General features: G+C 39.4%; 1 protein-coding gene across 23 annotated transcripts in view; it reads left to right on the top strand.

Annotated features, from left to right (window-relative positions):
- Nucleotides 1-13,177, top strand: part of PBRM1 (polybromo 1) — a 124,914-nt gene extending 111,737 nt beyond the window's left edge. For 14 of the 23 annotated variants that reach the window (XM_037055731.1, XM_037055730.1, XM_037055733.1 and 11 more), the window contains 5 exons: nucleotides 1,912-2,076; nucleotides 5,454-5,609; nucleotides 8,596-8,666; nucleotides 8,769-8,985; nucleotides 10,395-13,177. In XM_037055731.1, the coding sequence (XP_036911626.1) occupies nucleotides 1,912-2,076; nucleotides 5,454-5,609; nucleotides 8,596-8,666; nucleotides 8,769-8,985; nucleotides 10,395-10,567 (782 nt within the window). In that variant the 3' untranslated portion in view covers nucleotides 10,568-13,177. The remainder of the gene's footprint in view (nucleotides 1-1,911; nucleotides 2,077-5,453; nucleotides 5,610-8,595; nucleotides 8,667-8,768; nucleotides 8,986-10,394) is intronic. The other 9 variants (XM_037055751.1, XM_037055749.1, XM_037055748.1 and 6 more) reach the window with 2 other exon arrangements.
- The last annotated feature ends 758 nt before the right edge of the window (nucleotides 13,178-13,935 follow it).

Genomic DNA, 13,935 nt, shown 5'->3' with positions numbered 1-13,935 from the left:
TACTACGTGACTGGTTACTTAAAGTGTGAACAAGAGAGAAAAAAGTATCTGGAGATAATGTAAAAGTAAAAATGTTGGAGCAGGGCTGGAGAGAGGAAGAAATGATGGCTTCTGAAAAATTCTCCCAAATTCAAAGGGGAGGCAGAAATTCAGTGAGAACCAAGTGAGAGTGAGTTGATACGATTCAGTAGTGTCTGTCTGAGACACAAAACCTAAACTTTTGTTTTGACCCATTGAATTCAAAACCCAAAGTTTGAAGTTTGGCTGGTTTCATTTAATAATTTTCTTTTCCAAGATAGCCCAAGTGAACTCCCCAAGAAAGAGCTAATAGGAGGAGCCAGTCCAGTAGTCAATCCATAGGCCTGAATTTTTCTATTTTCAGCTCTTTTTTTCCCTCTCCCATTTTGTTGTGCCATTTGTGTAATGAAAATACTAGAATTTAATGTGGGGTCAAGTGGTCTAGATCACTGCTATCTCAAGGAAATAAATAGGTTGTTTAAATGGCTTTTGACCCTCATGTTCATCGTACAGAGGATCTGTAAACTGGGACAGTGTTAGTGAGTGATGACAAGTCTTTGCAGGCAACTGTGTCGCAGCCAAAGATTTGACTTGTTTGACTTGAACATTCTTACATGAAGGAGGACTGGAGCTGTTGCTTCTTGATTCTCTTTAAAGCCATGTGACCTCGAGCTATTTTACCCTCCTTAGATCAGCCAGTGATAGTTTGGAATTCCATGTTGGAGGGTCAATGTGTGGCAGTTGGAGTGTGATACCAGGACAGGTTGCTGGTTCTCTGATTTCTTGGACAAGTCACTGCCTGTCTCCCAGCCTCAGTTTGCCCAGATGAAGAGTAGGAAGAATTTCTTTTTATGAATGGTGAAGCAAAATAAACCCTGTATTGTGGGAACTTTGGGAATACACATTTCTAGAGTTCTCTAGTAAGGGTCCAGCCTGCCAGCTACCAAAAAGACTGGGGATGTGATCATTGGGGCCACTGGCTATGGAGATGTAGGCAGAGTAGCTCTAAGGAGTGAGGGGTATAGCAAAGTGTGTTCCACAGCCCAGAACTGGCACAACCAAATACTCCTCTTGTATTTCAATTGAAATAATAGTGAATTCTGGGACTTTCACTGATTTAGGGTGATTTGTGGTCAGTATTGAACTGCTCAGCTTCAGGAAACCTGGTTCTGTCAGTACCTTGTCCATTGCTTCATATGTGTATATATAGTTCCCTTATTTCAATGACTGTAGCCTGGAGTACCATGCATTTTTTCCCTTGGGGTTTGTTAAACATTACCTCTTTGCTTCATTAGAATGTATAGATTGGCATTTAATGTCCCTGAAATCTTGTAGAGGAGGTAGTGAGCTGCTTTTCCCTTACAGAGTTAATTTTCTTCAGCTGCTAAAACCCATGATACTGATAATAAGAGTCCTCATAGTTTAGTTAAATTGGGTGCAAGGAATCAGGAAAATATAGTAAGTAACAATTGTGCCAAAAATTATAATGGGCCATGGAATTGCTTCACATTGAAATTATAAATAATTTGCAATGCTTTTAATACTAGAATAATGGTAGCGCTTCTCATCTTCAGGGTGCCTTGTGAGATTAACCATGTTGGTTACGCTGGTGACATGTTTAAATAAAACCTGTGCTTTCTGAATGTGTGTTGCAGTCTTAACATTCTTGAAATCTTTGCAGACCAGTTCTCAAGATGGGATAGGAAAGCTGGACTCTAGTTTACCAAGTGAAATCAGCCCGACTCCTCCTGTGTTGAGACTAGTCATCTACTGTTCCTTCCATTGAGACAGAACTGTTGCCTGTGTTTTTTTACTAGTCCTGTTGAATGCAATGGATGGTATTTTGAATTCCTGGGTTAAAAACAGAATTGAAAATCTGAAATGCCTTTACAGAGCGGGCAGCTAAAGTTGCTGAGCAGCAGGAGAGAGAGCGAGCAGCACAGCAACAGCAGCCGAGTGCTTCTCCCCGAGCAGGCACCCCTGTGGGGGCTCTCATGGGGGTGGTGCCACCACCAACACCAATGGGGATGCTCAATCAGCAGTTGACACCTGTTGCAGGTAAAAACAGGAGCTAAGACCATTTTTTTCCACTTTAAGAAATTCCTTCATTTTTTTTTTCTCCAATGAGGAGTAGGCCACAGTCTCTAGGCTTTTCTATGACGGAGTCAAAGTTTGAAGTCATCCATGTTGTCCTTACATTGCCTTTCCATATGGGCAATGTGTTCGTTCCCTCTGCCCCAGAAATGGGCATTGGGCCCAGTCCTGGGAATTGGTAGGGAACAGCTCTTCCCTAGCTGTGGGCATGGTCTAGTGCTGTTCTCAACCCCAGATTGCTCTTGATAGAGCATTACAGCAGAAAATATAAAGACCCTGAATTCTCTTCTGGAGAGATTTCCAAGAGAAAACACAAAACCTAGTTTTAGCTGATGTTGATTTTCCCGTTTCATTCCAGTATTCAGTTTGCCTTGTTCTGCTGCAGCCATCCTTAAAAGACTGACCATTTAAAAGGATTTTTGACAATGCATTTCAAATCCTTTCTTGGTCACCAGTGTGCATGACTGCTAAGTTGAATACAAGTCCTTGTTCAATTCATTGTGCCCACTCTGTAATGCTTTTCTATTTAATTACATTAAACTGCATTTTCTGTTAGTATCCCAGTCACATATTTTTAAAAAAGAAAGAAAGAAAATGATGAATGTGGTTTGCTTGTGTATGTTCTCTCTGGTTCTGGTAGCCATACCAAATTTGGCTCTTCTCAAATTGGATATCATTGTCTGACATGTCTCCAATGTGAAGCCTGCAGACCACTTCTCAGGTCCCTCCTTTGTGATTTCTCTAAGCCTGGTGAGGTCAATACAAGCCCCCTTCTTAAGCAAAAGCAGTCCGACCTTTTCGCAGGTAGTCTAACACTGCGTTGTTCAACGCAGGCTCATTGGGATGCTGTTTCTGTTTTTGCTTTTTTTGTATTTGCTTTTTGAGGAAGAGTAGCATAGAATAACTTTTGAATTGTCGCTCCTACCTTTCATGATGGCAAGATCTCAAACGCACTCACTGTCGCTGAACTTAGCAGTTGCACTCGCCAAAGCACATCTGATTCATGGCTTTTCAGTACTTTCAGTGTAACTGATGCTGATCTAACCAATCTCATAATCGCCTGCTGTATTCCATGGCCCATTTTGGTTAACAGTGTTCCATCCAAAGGTTTTTAGAAATCAGGCCTTGAACATGGGGACTTTGAAAGTTAGAATTCCCTTGTTGACATCCTGCTTTGTTGTATTTGATGCATGATATTGTAGCACTGTGCCCTTGACTAAAAAGCCCAGGGACACATTAACAAAATGAATTCAAACAGTTAAAAACATAAAAAAAAAAAAAAAAAAAACAGCAGCTGCAGCATTTTAGCTCCCTGTTGGGAAATAACATCATAGAGCTCTGATGGGTGAGGAGGAAGGGACTCCCTTTTAGAAAGCCCCCGTTCCATTATTGTGTGCTGTCCAGACTTCTGGGCCATGAGAGTGAAGGGCAAGCATTCTCTGTAGTAACCAGTCCGCAGTGGGAACGTGGTAGCTAACAGGGTGATTTTTTCATGTGTTGCATAGGGTCTAAGTCTTAGGCTTGTTACTGTCTGAGACCAGCTTTGCTTACAAGCATTGAAGCTCATTTGAACACATGTGACTGGGATAATAAATGACAAAGTACAGTTTAATGAAGACAAGCGTCATGTCTTTCAGTTCTTAATAATTTCCTAAACCACAGCCCGTGAAGGGTGCGTTCAGATGGGCTTTTGTAATTGAAAGCAAAGTCTTCTAACATTCTTAAATTCCCACATACTTATCCCTAAAATCTATATGTGGTGGCGTGGTTAAAAGGCAGTTTGGCAACATTGGATCTCCTCATGATTAAAGTGATGGTGTCTGTTCAGAAGTAGTTTTTACTCTCTGAAGTCTCGTTTGTGTGTGTGTGTGTGTGTGTGTTTTTAATGAAATTCATAATCCTATTTCATGTATAGAGGTATTACTCTTTAAAATTTGTTTTATTGGTTTGTGTAATTGGAAGTTTTTCAGTCAGATGTGACTAATGAAGCTGAATCAACCTCAGAATTATCAATAATTGTATAGTTTTAAGAGACTGAACTTTTATAAATATATACCTTTCAAATAAATCTTTAGGGAAAGGCAAAGAATAAAATTCTTAGAATCTGGAGTTTTTCACTATTTCCCCAAGTCCCTCTACAAAGAATATTTTATAAGAGTGGGTTTGGCACCAGTCCCTCAACCCTCCCTTTGTGCAAGAAGTAGTGACCAAAGATGATTGCATTTTGGGGGGAGATCTTACATGTTTTGTTCATTGTGATCATTTCAAATCGTAGAAAAGTCAAGTTGTTTTTCTTGATTAAAAAAATGTCCTGTGGTTTCAAAGGTCTTTTGATAGGTGAGTCTTTGACATTTTGAAATTATTTTCTTCTCACTTCTCTTGCCAAAAATATTTGTTTCTTTAAACTCTTAACTAGCAGGCAGAAAATATTTTGTCATGTGAAGATGCACTTTGAAAATAAAGTAATAAAATCCTCTGTCCACAGAAGTTTTGTACCTCATTTTAAATGCTCCCTGGTAAATGAAGGTTTATGTGAGGACATGTGTGAGCGTGGAGACAGTGGTGCCAATTGGCATTTTCTCATGTTACCAGAGCCTGATTCTCCAGCCATTCTTCCCTAAGGTCTGTGTGCAAGCTATGAGTGACCTGGGCTTAGGTTTGCTTGGGAGGGTTTAGGTTTTTATCTGTATTTTAACTTGTTTTCAGATCTAAAGATGAAACATCATACATTGTGATGCCTCTTAGTGGTTCACCAGCTCAAGCTCGAGCATGATCCGTTCTTACCAGCAGTGGTCGGGGCTAGAAGGGAGGAGGAGTGGATGTAAAAGTCTTGAAAAATTCTTGCTGTCCTCCCCCAAGCTGGAGAACCATGCTTTGTGACCCGAGCTGTGCGCCTTGTTTCCCTCCATTCCCGTTTCCCCTCATGTGTACGCATGATAGGCATATGAGTGTGGGCAGAGTGGAATGATGGGGCTATTGCTGTTTGGTTAGAATTGCAGTTGCAGAACTGGTCACTCTGAACAGCTTGCAATAATTATGACCTTGGGAAGACTGTTACTGGAACTATTTATTTTTAACTGAAAACATGCAGCGTATTTATCCCAGGGAAAATAACTACAAATAATAATTACTAAGTACTAATTCATCCAGAAATGTTGGGTTTCATATTTGTAACGTTTTATTTTGTTCATTATTGCAACAAAATAATTGCACTAATTGCCATTATATCATGCAATACTAAGGGTGCTTTATTCATTAGTAATGCATGTGGGAGGTTTGTTATTACTTAGCTCATGTTGCATGTTAATGATGCATGTCTGAAATTTGTTGTGTCCTTCAAGGCATGATGGGTGGCTATCCGCCAGGCCTTCCACCTTTGCAGGGCCCAGTTGATGGCCTTGTTAGCATGGGCAGCATGCAGCCACTTCACCCTGGGGGGCCTCCACCCCACCATCTTCCGCCAGGTGTGCCCGGCCTCCCGGGCATCCCACCACCGGGTAAGAACTTCACCTCATTCACTCATTAATCTCATCTTTGTGTTCTCTTTTTCCTCCCTCAGCCAGTTCTAGGAGGCACTTGCTGCCCGTTGTGGGCAGGTCTCCCCTCACTGAGAATCCCAGGGATGGTAGCAACAGGGCCTGTCCTTTGTGTAGAGCAGATGGCTCAGTATCTGTGCCCTTGGGCAGCTGGCTGCCTAGCAGCAACACAGGACACGTGGCAGAGACCAGAATTAGGAAACCAAGAGGCAGGAGGCATACTTTTAAAATCACAATTTGACATGTGCTAGAAAAGTCAGACACACACTAGAAAGTCATGCCCCCTCTATCAGTGAATAGAGTTTCCCATTCTCATGTAAAAGCACTTTCTGCTCCTGAGTACAGTGCTCCCTCTAATTCAATTCTTACCTCACAGAGTCCTCTGTATAGAGTCCCTACTCTATCTCCTGCTTCTGAAGCAGTACTTCTAAGAGGATTGCAGAGTCACTAATGTAGAACTCTTTAGAAATCCTTCTGTCAGTCCTAGGAACAAAACGGAGGAAGCAAACAAATTTGCACTGAACTTGTTTTCTGTATCTGAGTCCTCTAAGAAGCATGACATAACATTTTAAAGAGCAATATAGCCCACCCTACTAACTGTAGACACCTCTGTACAGAAGCTCAAAAGTTATTTCATATAGAAACATAGAGTCCAGAAGTAGCTACTGTGTTATTTTATAATTAATTAGCAAGTTGAGAGATGATTATGAAAGGAAAATCACAAGTTTCCATATGAATTGCCATCATATTAAAAAGAACTGACCCTTAGCTATAATCTAGTTGGGGGGACTGTGACCTTAAGACAACTTGGAATTGCATTTGGTCCATTATCCAAAATATCAGGTAAGACCTAGCCCAGATAGTAAAATATAGCAACATTAGATTTGCCTACACCAGTGTGAGACCTACTGATCATAGGGTTGTACAGAGTTCCAAATGGTGCTTCAGAGTGTGCCCGGTGAACAAACATGGTGTCTTGGCCTAGAGCCTCCAGCCGCACTCTTTGTGAGAATTACTGGAGAATGTTTATAACTCCACAGAAGTGTTTGATCCAGATGTGTATCCAGAGGGAATGTTTGTGGGAATGTGTGCTTCATCATGGAAATGGTGGACTGTGTGAGTTACTGTTGCAACAAAAATTAGTCATAAAATGGGTGAGCCGGTGCAGCAGATAAAATTGACCTTGGTCTGTGTCTTCTCACTTTGGCATAGGGTGTCTGAATGAGTCAGCCAGACCAGGTTGGAGCTGACTTTTAGGTGCACGTAGGATTCAGTGGGAGCCACATCTAAGGCCAGTATTCACTAGGTAGCTGATATCTTTGGCAGGTTTTGGGGCACCACTGTTTGCCTTTCCCCCTTCAGATTTTAAATTACATGTAAGGAAACAACACACCTAATTATAGTCAGGGAAATAGGGAAGAACCCCTTTTAGTGTCTGTATACACATTTCTGGTTAGGCTTTGAGGAGCAGAGAATTCAGTGAACTCCTCTGTTGATGTGGCCCACATTCTCACCTTCTGCCCCCTAGCATGAAGTTTGTAAATAGAGGACGACGCAGAGAGCACTGCTGATTTGTTTGTGCTGCTCTACACAGATTGATACAGACAGGTCAGGGAGGCCCACTTTGTTGTGGAATCTAAGGCTGGTGAGTGAGTGGTTAATCTAAGGCTGGCGGGGATGTGGTTAATAATATGTTGCTGGAGCAGCAGCTTACCTCCCACAACCTCTTCTTTCACAAATAATCTTTAGGATCCTATCATGGTGATCCGGGTACCCTTCTGGGTTCTTGGAATAAAAAAACCCCTGCTTTGTAAGCAGAACATTTATTTTTACTTAGTATTTTCTAACAAATGTCTAAAACTTCCTAGAAATAGCATTTATTAATTTTGAACTAAAGTTCAAAATAGTGGGCTAGTCCTGCCTAGCAAAACATTAACATTTTGAATCTAGAGGAACTGTAGAATCAAGTTAGCTCTTCTTGATCCTTTTACGCAGCCAGCAGGATTTGTTTAAAGTTTAACAGCAACTTACTAGGAATGGTTGTAGTTTGTTTGTTTGTTTTTGATGAACTGGATTTCTTGCCTCTTTCTTTGTTTTGAGAATAGTAAAATACTAATTTTTGAGAAAATGGATGGTCCTGAGGTGATTAAAATAACCCTAGACACTAAATTTAGGACACTTGGCCTATTCTCAGCTAGTACCAGTGAGACAGAAATTCTTTATGACGCGTCACCAAGAGAAGTTTATAAAATTATCATCAGATACATAAATATAGTAGGATCATAAAATCTTTTTCTTTCCCCTTGTCATTTTGCATTTGAAGTGATAGCAATGAGACTGCTCTGCTTCCAGATGTTCCCTTTTCAAAGTGCTGCTCTATCAGATGGAAGGGGCCTGTCAGTCAACATTAGTGACTCCAGTCAGAACCAGAGGTGCTGGTGGCCTGTGAGGGGACAGGAGACAGCAAGGATGTGCCTCCAGCCTCCACAAAGCTTATGTAACTGTGCACTTGCACAACCTCTACCATGTCCTTAACTATCCTAGCACACTGCATACTACTGGGCCTGATTGAACGCCATTACTGCTTTAAATACAGGCCTCAGTCACAGCAAAATGTGTTGTCAGAAGAAAAATACCTTGAAAATATAGGTATACCTAGGGAGATAACAGAATTTTTGCAGGGTTCAGATAATTTCTAAGCCCTGAATAATTAATACACATCTCACAAGTTGTACTAGCATTGTAAATTACCTAGAAAACAAAAGAGTAGGGATTTTCTGTTTGAATGCTACATCCTTTTTGGGGTGCATAGAGTTCTTATCCTCAAAGACTCAAAGGCAGAGGTCCATAGGCTTACATTATAAATGGCATCATTTCTTATCAGACAGTAGTTTTTCCGCCATGTCAATTAGAGCCTCTAATTGAGACATTGCATTCTAAATTACAGGTGTGATGAATCAAGGGGTGACCCCTATGGTAGGGACTCCAGCACCAGGTGGAAATCCATATGGACAGCAGGTGAGTCTCCCAGTTGGATTTTCTAGGACTGGACATTATCCTCTTTCTCAAAACATGTGCCGAGTATTTTTCCCCCTCACTATGTGGTCTGTGCTCTTTCAGGTGGGAGTTTTGGGGCCTCCAGGGCAACAGGCACCACCTCCATACCCTGGTCCACATCCAACCAGCCCCTCTGTCATACAGCAGCCAACAACGCCTATGTTTGTGGCTCCTCCACCCAAGACCCAGCGGCTTCTCCACTCAGAGGCCTACCTGAAATACATTGAAGGACTCAGTGCTGAGTCCAACAGCATTAGCAAGTGGGACCAGACTCTAGCAGGTAAGGAGAATTCTTCTCAATAAGCCTTTACAAAATCCATGCTTTGTCGGGGTCCTCATGCAGCTGTTGGCACATTATAGCAGAGGGCCAATACCGATTTTTCTTATACAAGTTAAAATAAATGGTATATTTAATAGAAGGGTTTGGAGCTTCTTTGTATATTAACATCACACTTTGAAATGTATATTTGCTGCCCTGACCGGTGTGGCTCAGTTGGGCATTGTCCCTCAAAGCAAAAGGTCACCAGTTCAATTCCCAGGCAGGGCACAGGCCTGGGTTGCTGGTTCAGTCCAAGGTCGGGATGTGTATGAGAGGCAACTGATCATTGTTTCTCTCACATCAATGTTTCTCTCCCTTTCTTTCTCCCTCCCTCCTATGTCTGAATGAATGAATGAATGAATGAATGAATTTTTTATTTCTTCAGCCCTTGCTGGTGTGGCTCATGGAGTGTCAGCCTGAGAATGAATCAAAGGATTACTAGATCAATTCCCAGTATAGGGCACATGCGTAGGTTGCAGGCCAGGTCCCCGGTAGGGGGGCACTTGAGAGGCAACCACACATTAATGTTTCTCTCCTTCTCTTTCTCCCTCCCACCCCCTCTCTAAAAAATAAATAAAACCTTTAAAAAATTTTGTTCATGCCTTTAAATAAAAAATTTTTTCGCTGAATTCCAAAGCTTAGTCTTTATAAACATTACCATCATCTTTTTAAGTATAGTCTGAATTTCAATGATTTTTTAGGCAAGTTTGCATTAGCATAGACGTATTTGAATAAATTAAAACTTATTTCACCTCAAATTTTATTAACAGTATTAGAAAATATATTTCTATTAACCTATCAAGTTATTCGTTTAGTTCAGCACACAATATATTTTCAGCACAAACTAAAATAATTTGCTAAGTTTCTACTGATTTTTTTTATTTCTAAACCTAATTTCATTTCTTTTAAGAGTAGTACTTATGTTTCCCCCTTTACCTTTGTAGGAATTTTTGTTAACATGGAAGTAATTATTAAATATCACGAGTGCCTACAACAAAATATTAATGACCTAATCCTTTAGCTGTTAAGCTCTTGTGTCTTCTTTGTAGAGAATTACATTATATTATGCAGCTCTTTTGTGAAGTCATTGTTATAAATTAGATAATTTCAGAAATAGAAAGCATAAAACAAGACATTCTTGATTAAGTAGTCTCATACCTAAGTGAAATAGTTTTCTAAAAACCAAAATGTCTAATAAAATGATATAAGAGATTTGCTTGGAAATACTCTGCAGTTAAAATTTATAATGTTTAATAAATAATAATAAATATTTTTATGTTCTAATAAATCTATCAGATCTTAGGACTGAGGGGAAATTTGTTATTTTAAATTTCTGTTTATATTTCTTTGTCTGCACTTTTAATTTGCAGCTCGAAGACGTGATGTTCATTTGTCAAAAGAACAAGAGAGCCGCCTACCCTGTCACTGGCTGAAAAGTAAAGGGGCCCACACCACCATGGCAGATGCCCTCTGGCGCCTTCGGGATTTGATGCTCCGAGACACTCTCAACATTCGCCAAGCATACAATCTAGAAAACCTTTAATCACATCTATTATATTTCTTTTATAGAAGCATAAAGAGTTTTGTGGAAGAGTAGCCATTTTAGTTACTGGGGTCGGGGGAGGAACAAAGGATAATTTTTACTCCATTTTACTGTACATCACAAGGCCATTTTTATATAAGGACACTTTTAATAAGCTATTTCAATTTGTTTTTGTTATATTAAGTTGACTTTATCAAATACACAAAGATTTTTTGCATATGTTTCCTTTGTTTAAAACCAGTTTCATAATTGGTTGTATATGTACACTTGCAGTTTTATCTTTTTACTTGTTGCTGTGGAACTGAAACCATCAAAGGTTTTGTCTTGGATTGGGATTTTTGTTTTTTGTTTTTATAAAAGAACAAACAGTGATAAATACACACACACACACACACACACACACACACACCACGAGTTTACAGATTAGTGTAAGTTGACAATGAAATGTGAAGTTGGTCCTAGTTTACATCTTAGAGAGGGGAGTGTACTTGTCTGTTTCATGTGCCTGAATATATTAAGCCACTTGGGCAAAAAGCGAAGTGAAAGGTTGTCATTTAGGTTATTCGTGTTTGGCAGTCACGCACGTTTGCTCTGTTAACTCAGAGGCTCGCTGCAGAAATCTGAAGTCAGTGCTGTGTGTCCTTCTGCAGCTGGGGCATCTCCCGGACCTTTAGAGGGAGAGAGCGCTTTTTCTTGTGCTGGTTTAGATTATCTATGGTGTCAGTTATTTTTATAGAAATGTGCACAACCCTGTATTACATTTAGTATTGGCAGGTAAGTTTTAAGGGTACTTTTGATCCATTGATAATAATACACATTAGCTGATTTAAAATTTTAAATCTCTTCCATTGAAAAACATTGAAGTTCATCTTGAAGAAAGTATTGAGGTGTCCATGGAGGTGATTTATTTTTAAACATAACACCTAACTAACACAGGGGAGTGCATAACCACATAAGAGCTGCATCAGAAGCATAATTGGAAAAGGGTAGATTGCCTGCATTTGCAAATGTTTTAGTATTTTTTGTTTCCTCATCAGATGTGGCTGTTTTTTTCTTCTAAGTTTCATCATTGTAATTTTCAACCAGAAACATAAGACTTTCTATAAGATTTAAAATTTAGCTTATGGTTTTGAATTTCAAGAGAAAGGAATCACAATCTAAGAAAATGCTCATGAAAAAAGACCATTACAGATCCCAAACAATTGGGTTTGATAACCCAGTCTTTCTTATATGACCCTAAAATAAAACATTTGGAGGCAGTGTATGATGCTCAGTCAGGTAAAAATACTGTTCCATCAAATATGGAACAGTATTTTCTAGGCATTTTGGAAGCCCACTTTATTGATTGTAACAAGGTGGTTACCATTGTGGACCTTCCAGTACTGTTTATAAGTTGAAAGAGTGACTCTCAGAGAATACCATTTTTCTTTTAGTCTGGTATGAATCAATACCTGAATATTTAATTACCATTCTTACTAAATCATGGGGGAAGAAGTGTAGAATGGAAAAAAATCTCTTGTATCTAGATAGAAGGCCCTTGTAACTGAAAATTGCCTGTAGTCAACCACTGGATCTCAGTTTGCATCAAGTATTTTAAATAATTCTGAATTTTTAAAAATGTATTGCAATAGTATGTCAGTACCGTATTGTTAAACTGAATCAGATAAATCTTCAGTTCCTGGTTATTTGGGCCATTGAATCATCATGAACTGTATAATACAATCAGATTATTTTATTTCTAGACATCCTTGAAATACACCAAAGAACCTGAAATTTAATTTTGGTTAAGTTATTTATTTATTTCATGCACCCATTTGATTTCCCTTTATAAGGTCTGGATGAGACTTCTTGGGAAGCCTCTAAAAACTTCACTGTGGGCTACGTGGGGCATTAGAAGCCAGAGCACTCCTCCTCCAGGCTCCTTCCCAGTGTCTAGAGGTGCTGTAGAAACTGTAGAGCCAGCCGGAGCTTCCCTAAGGCGGTGCAGAGCCGGGCCAGAGGGCCACTAGGCAGGCCCTAATTAAGTTTTTCTTAAAAAAAATAAAACTATTTATTTTAGAATCATGTCTTTCTGTATATTAACTTGGAGAATATCAATTAGTATTTAGGATATAAGATTTGAGGTCAGCCATCTTCCAAAAAAGAAAACCCCCCCAAAAAAGTCCTGATTTAAGAAAGTACAAGTTAACTCTTCTTTTTTTCATGAGTTTAGGAATTGTAGTGATATGGCTTAGAAAGCATAATGGCCTAAATATTTTCAAAACTAAGTTCATGTGGAAAAGAATTGTTTATGTTGGAGGGGAAAACCTAGAGGTTTAAAATAATATGTCAGACAACTGATTTAAAAGGCCTTGAATTGTTTTGTTTTCAAACCACCTTTCTCTTCCTATGAGGAAGAATTGAGAGGGGACAATTTGTTGTGTAAAATCTACAAATTGGTGGCATTGATTTTTGGAGCTTGAACATTTTCAGACCTGATTAAAACTTGGTTTATTCTAATTTCTGTATCAAAAGAGTTTTAAGTGGTAACTAGTCTTATAACATGTATGTATCATATGTTTGTTCATCAAAAGCTTTTTAATCCAAATAAAAATGGAGTTTGCAAGGTGATTTGGATTAACCAGGTTTGGTTGTTCTGTTAAAGCTTGTGTCAGATACTAGTTTCAAGCAGGTTGAATTCCTGAAAGCTTTGATTTTATGCTCACAGTGATAGGGCTGCTAACGTAGGGGAAGAGAGCTCCAGTGGAGAAGTCATTGATCCAGACACTGCTTCAGGGCTCAGGCTGGCAGTCAAAGGAATTCCTAATATGTCCTCAGCATGTTAGGGCAGAAATGCAGGTTTAAGTTAAAATTGAAGAGTTACTGATGGCAGAAGGGAATAAAAGCATGTCCTAGGAATAAAACAGTGTAACCAGTTTCAGATACTCAGGTGTCTGGCCAGAAGAGGCAAGTGGCCCACATATATCTTTAACATGCTTATAAGCTCTTAAAACATGACCATACTTTTAATAGAGTGTTGGTAAAATCAACCAACTGTTTTCCTCTAACATCACTTTGCAAATCCCTGTGGTTCTGTTCTCCTAAGAGTTTAGGGCTGTACTACCATCTAGGCTCATAAGTAGGTTTTGAATGATCACTGATGTATAAACATTCCAGCTAAACAACCATGAGCAAACAAATACCTACTGCTAAGTGTTACTGTGTTCTTAGGTCTGTGCTAGGTCAGCTGAAGGAAAGTTCAGAACCAAACAGATAGACTGTTTCTGTCCCCAAAATAGATGTGTTCATTGGATTACACATAAAAACGGCAAGAAATTTCACATGTGTGAAGATTAAAAATGGATAGTGTTCTACTAAGAGAAATCACA

Source organism: Sturnira hondurensis, unplaced genomic scaffold, assembly GCF_014824575.4.
Source record: "Sturnira hondurensis isolate 20B ecotype Veracruz unplaced genomic scaffold, ASM1482457v3 Scaffold0008723, whole genome shotgun sequence".
Taxonomy (NCBI): domain Eukaryota; kingdom Metazoa; phylum Chordata; class Mammalia; order Chiroptera; family Phyllostomidae; genus Sturnira; species Sturnira hondurensis.
This window is presented reverse-complemented; position numbering and strand designations above follow the sequence as displayed.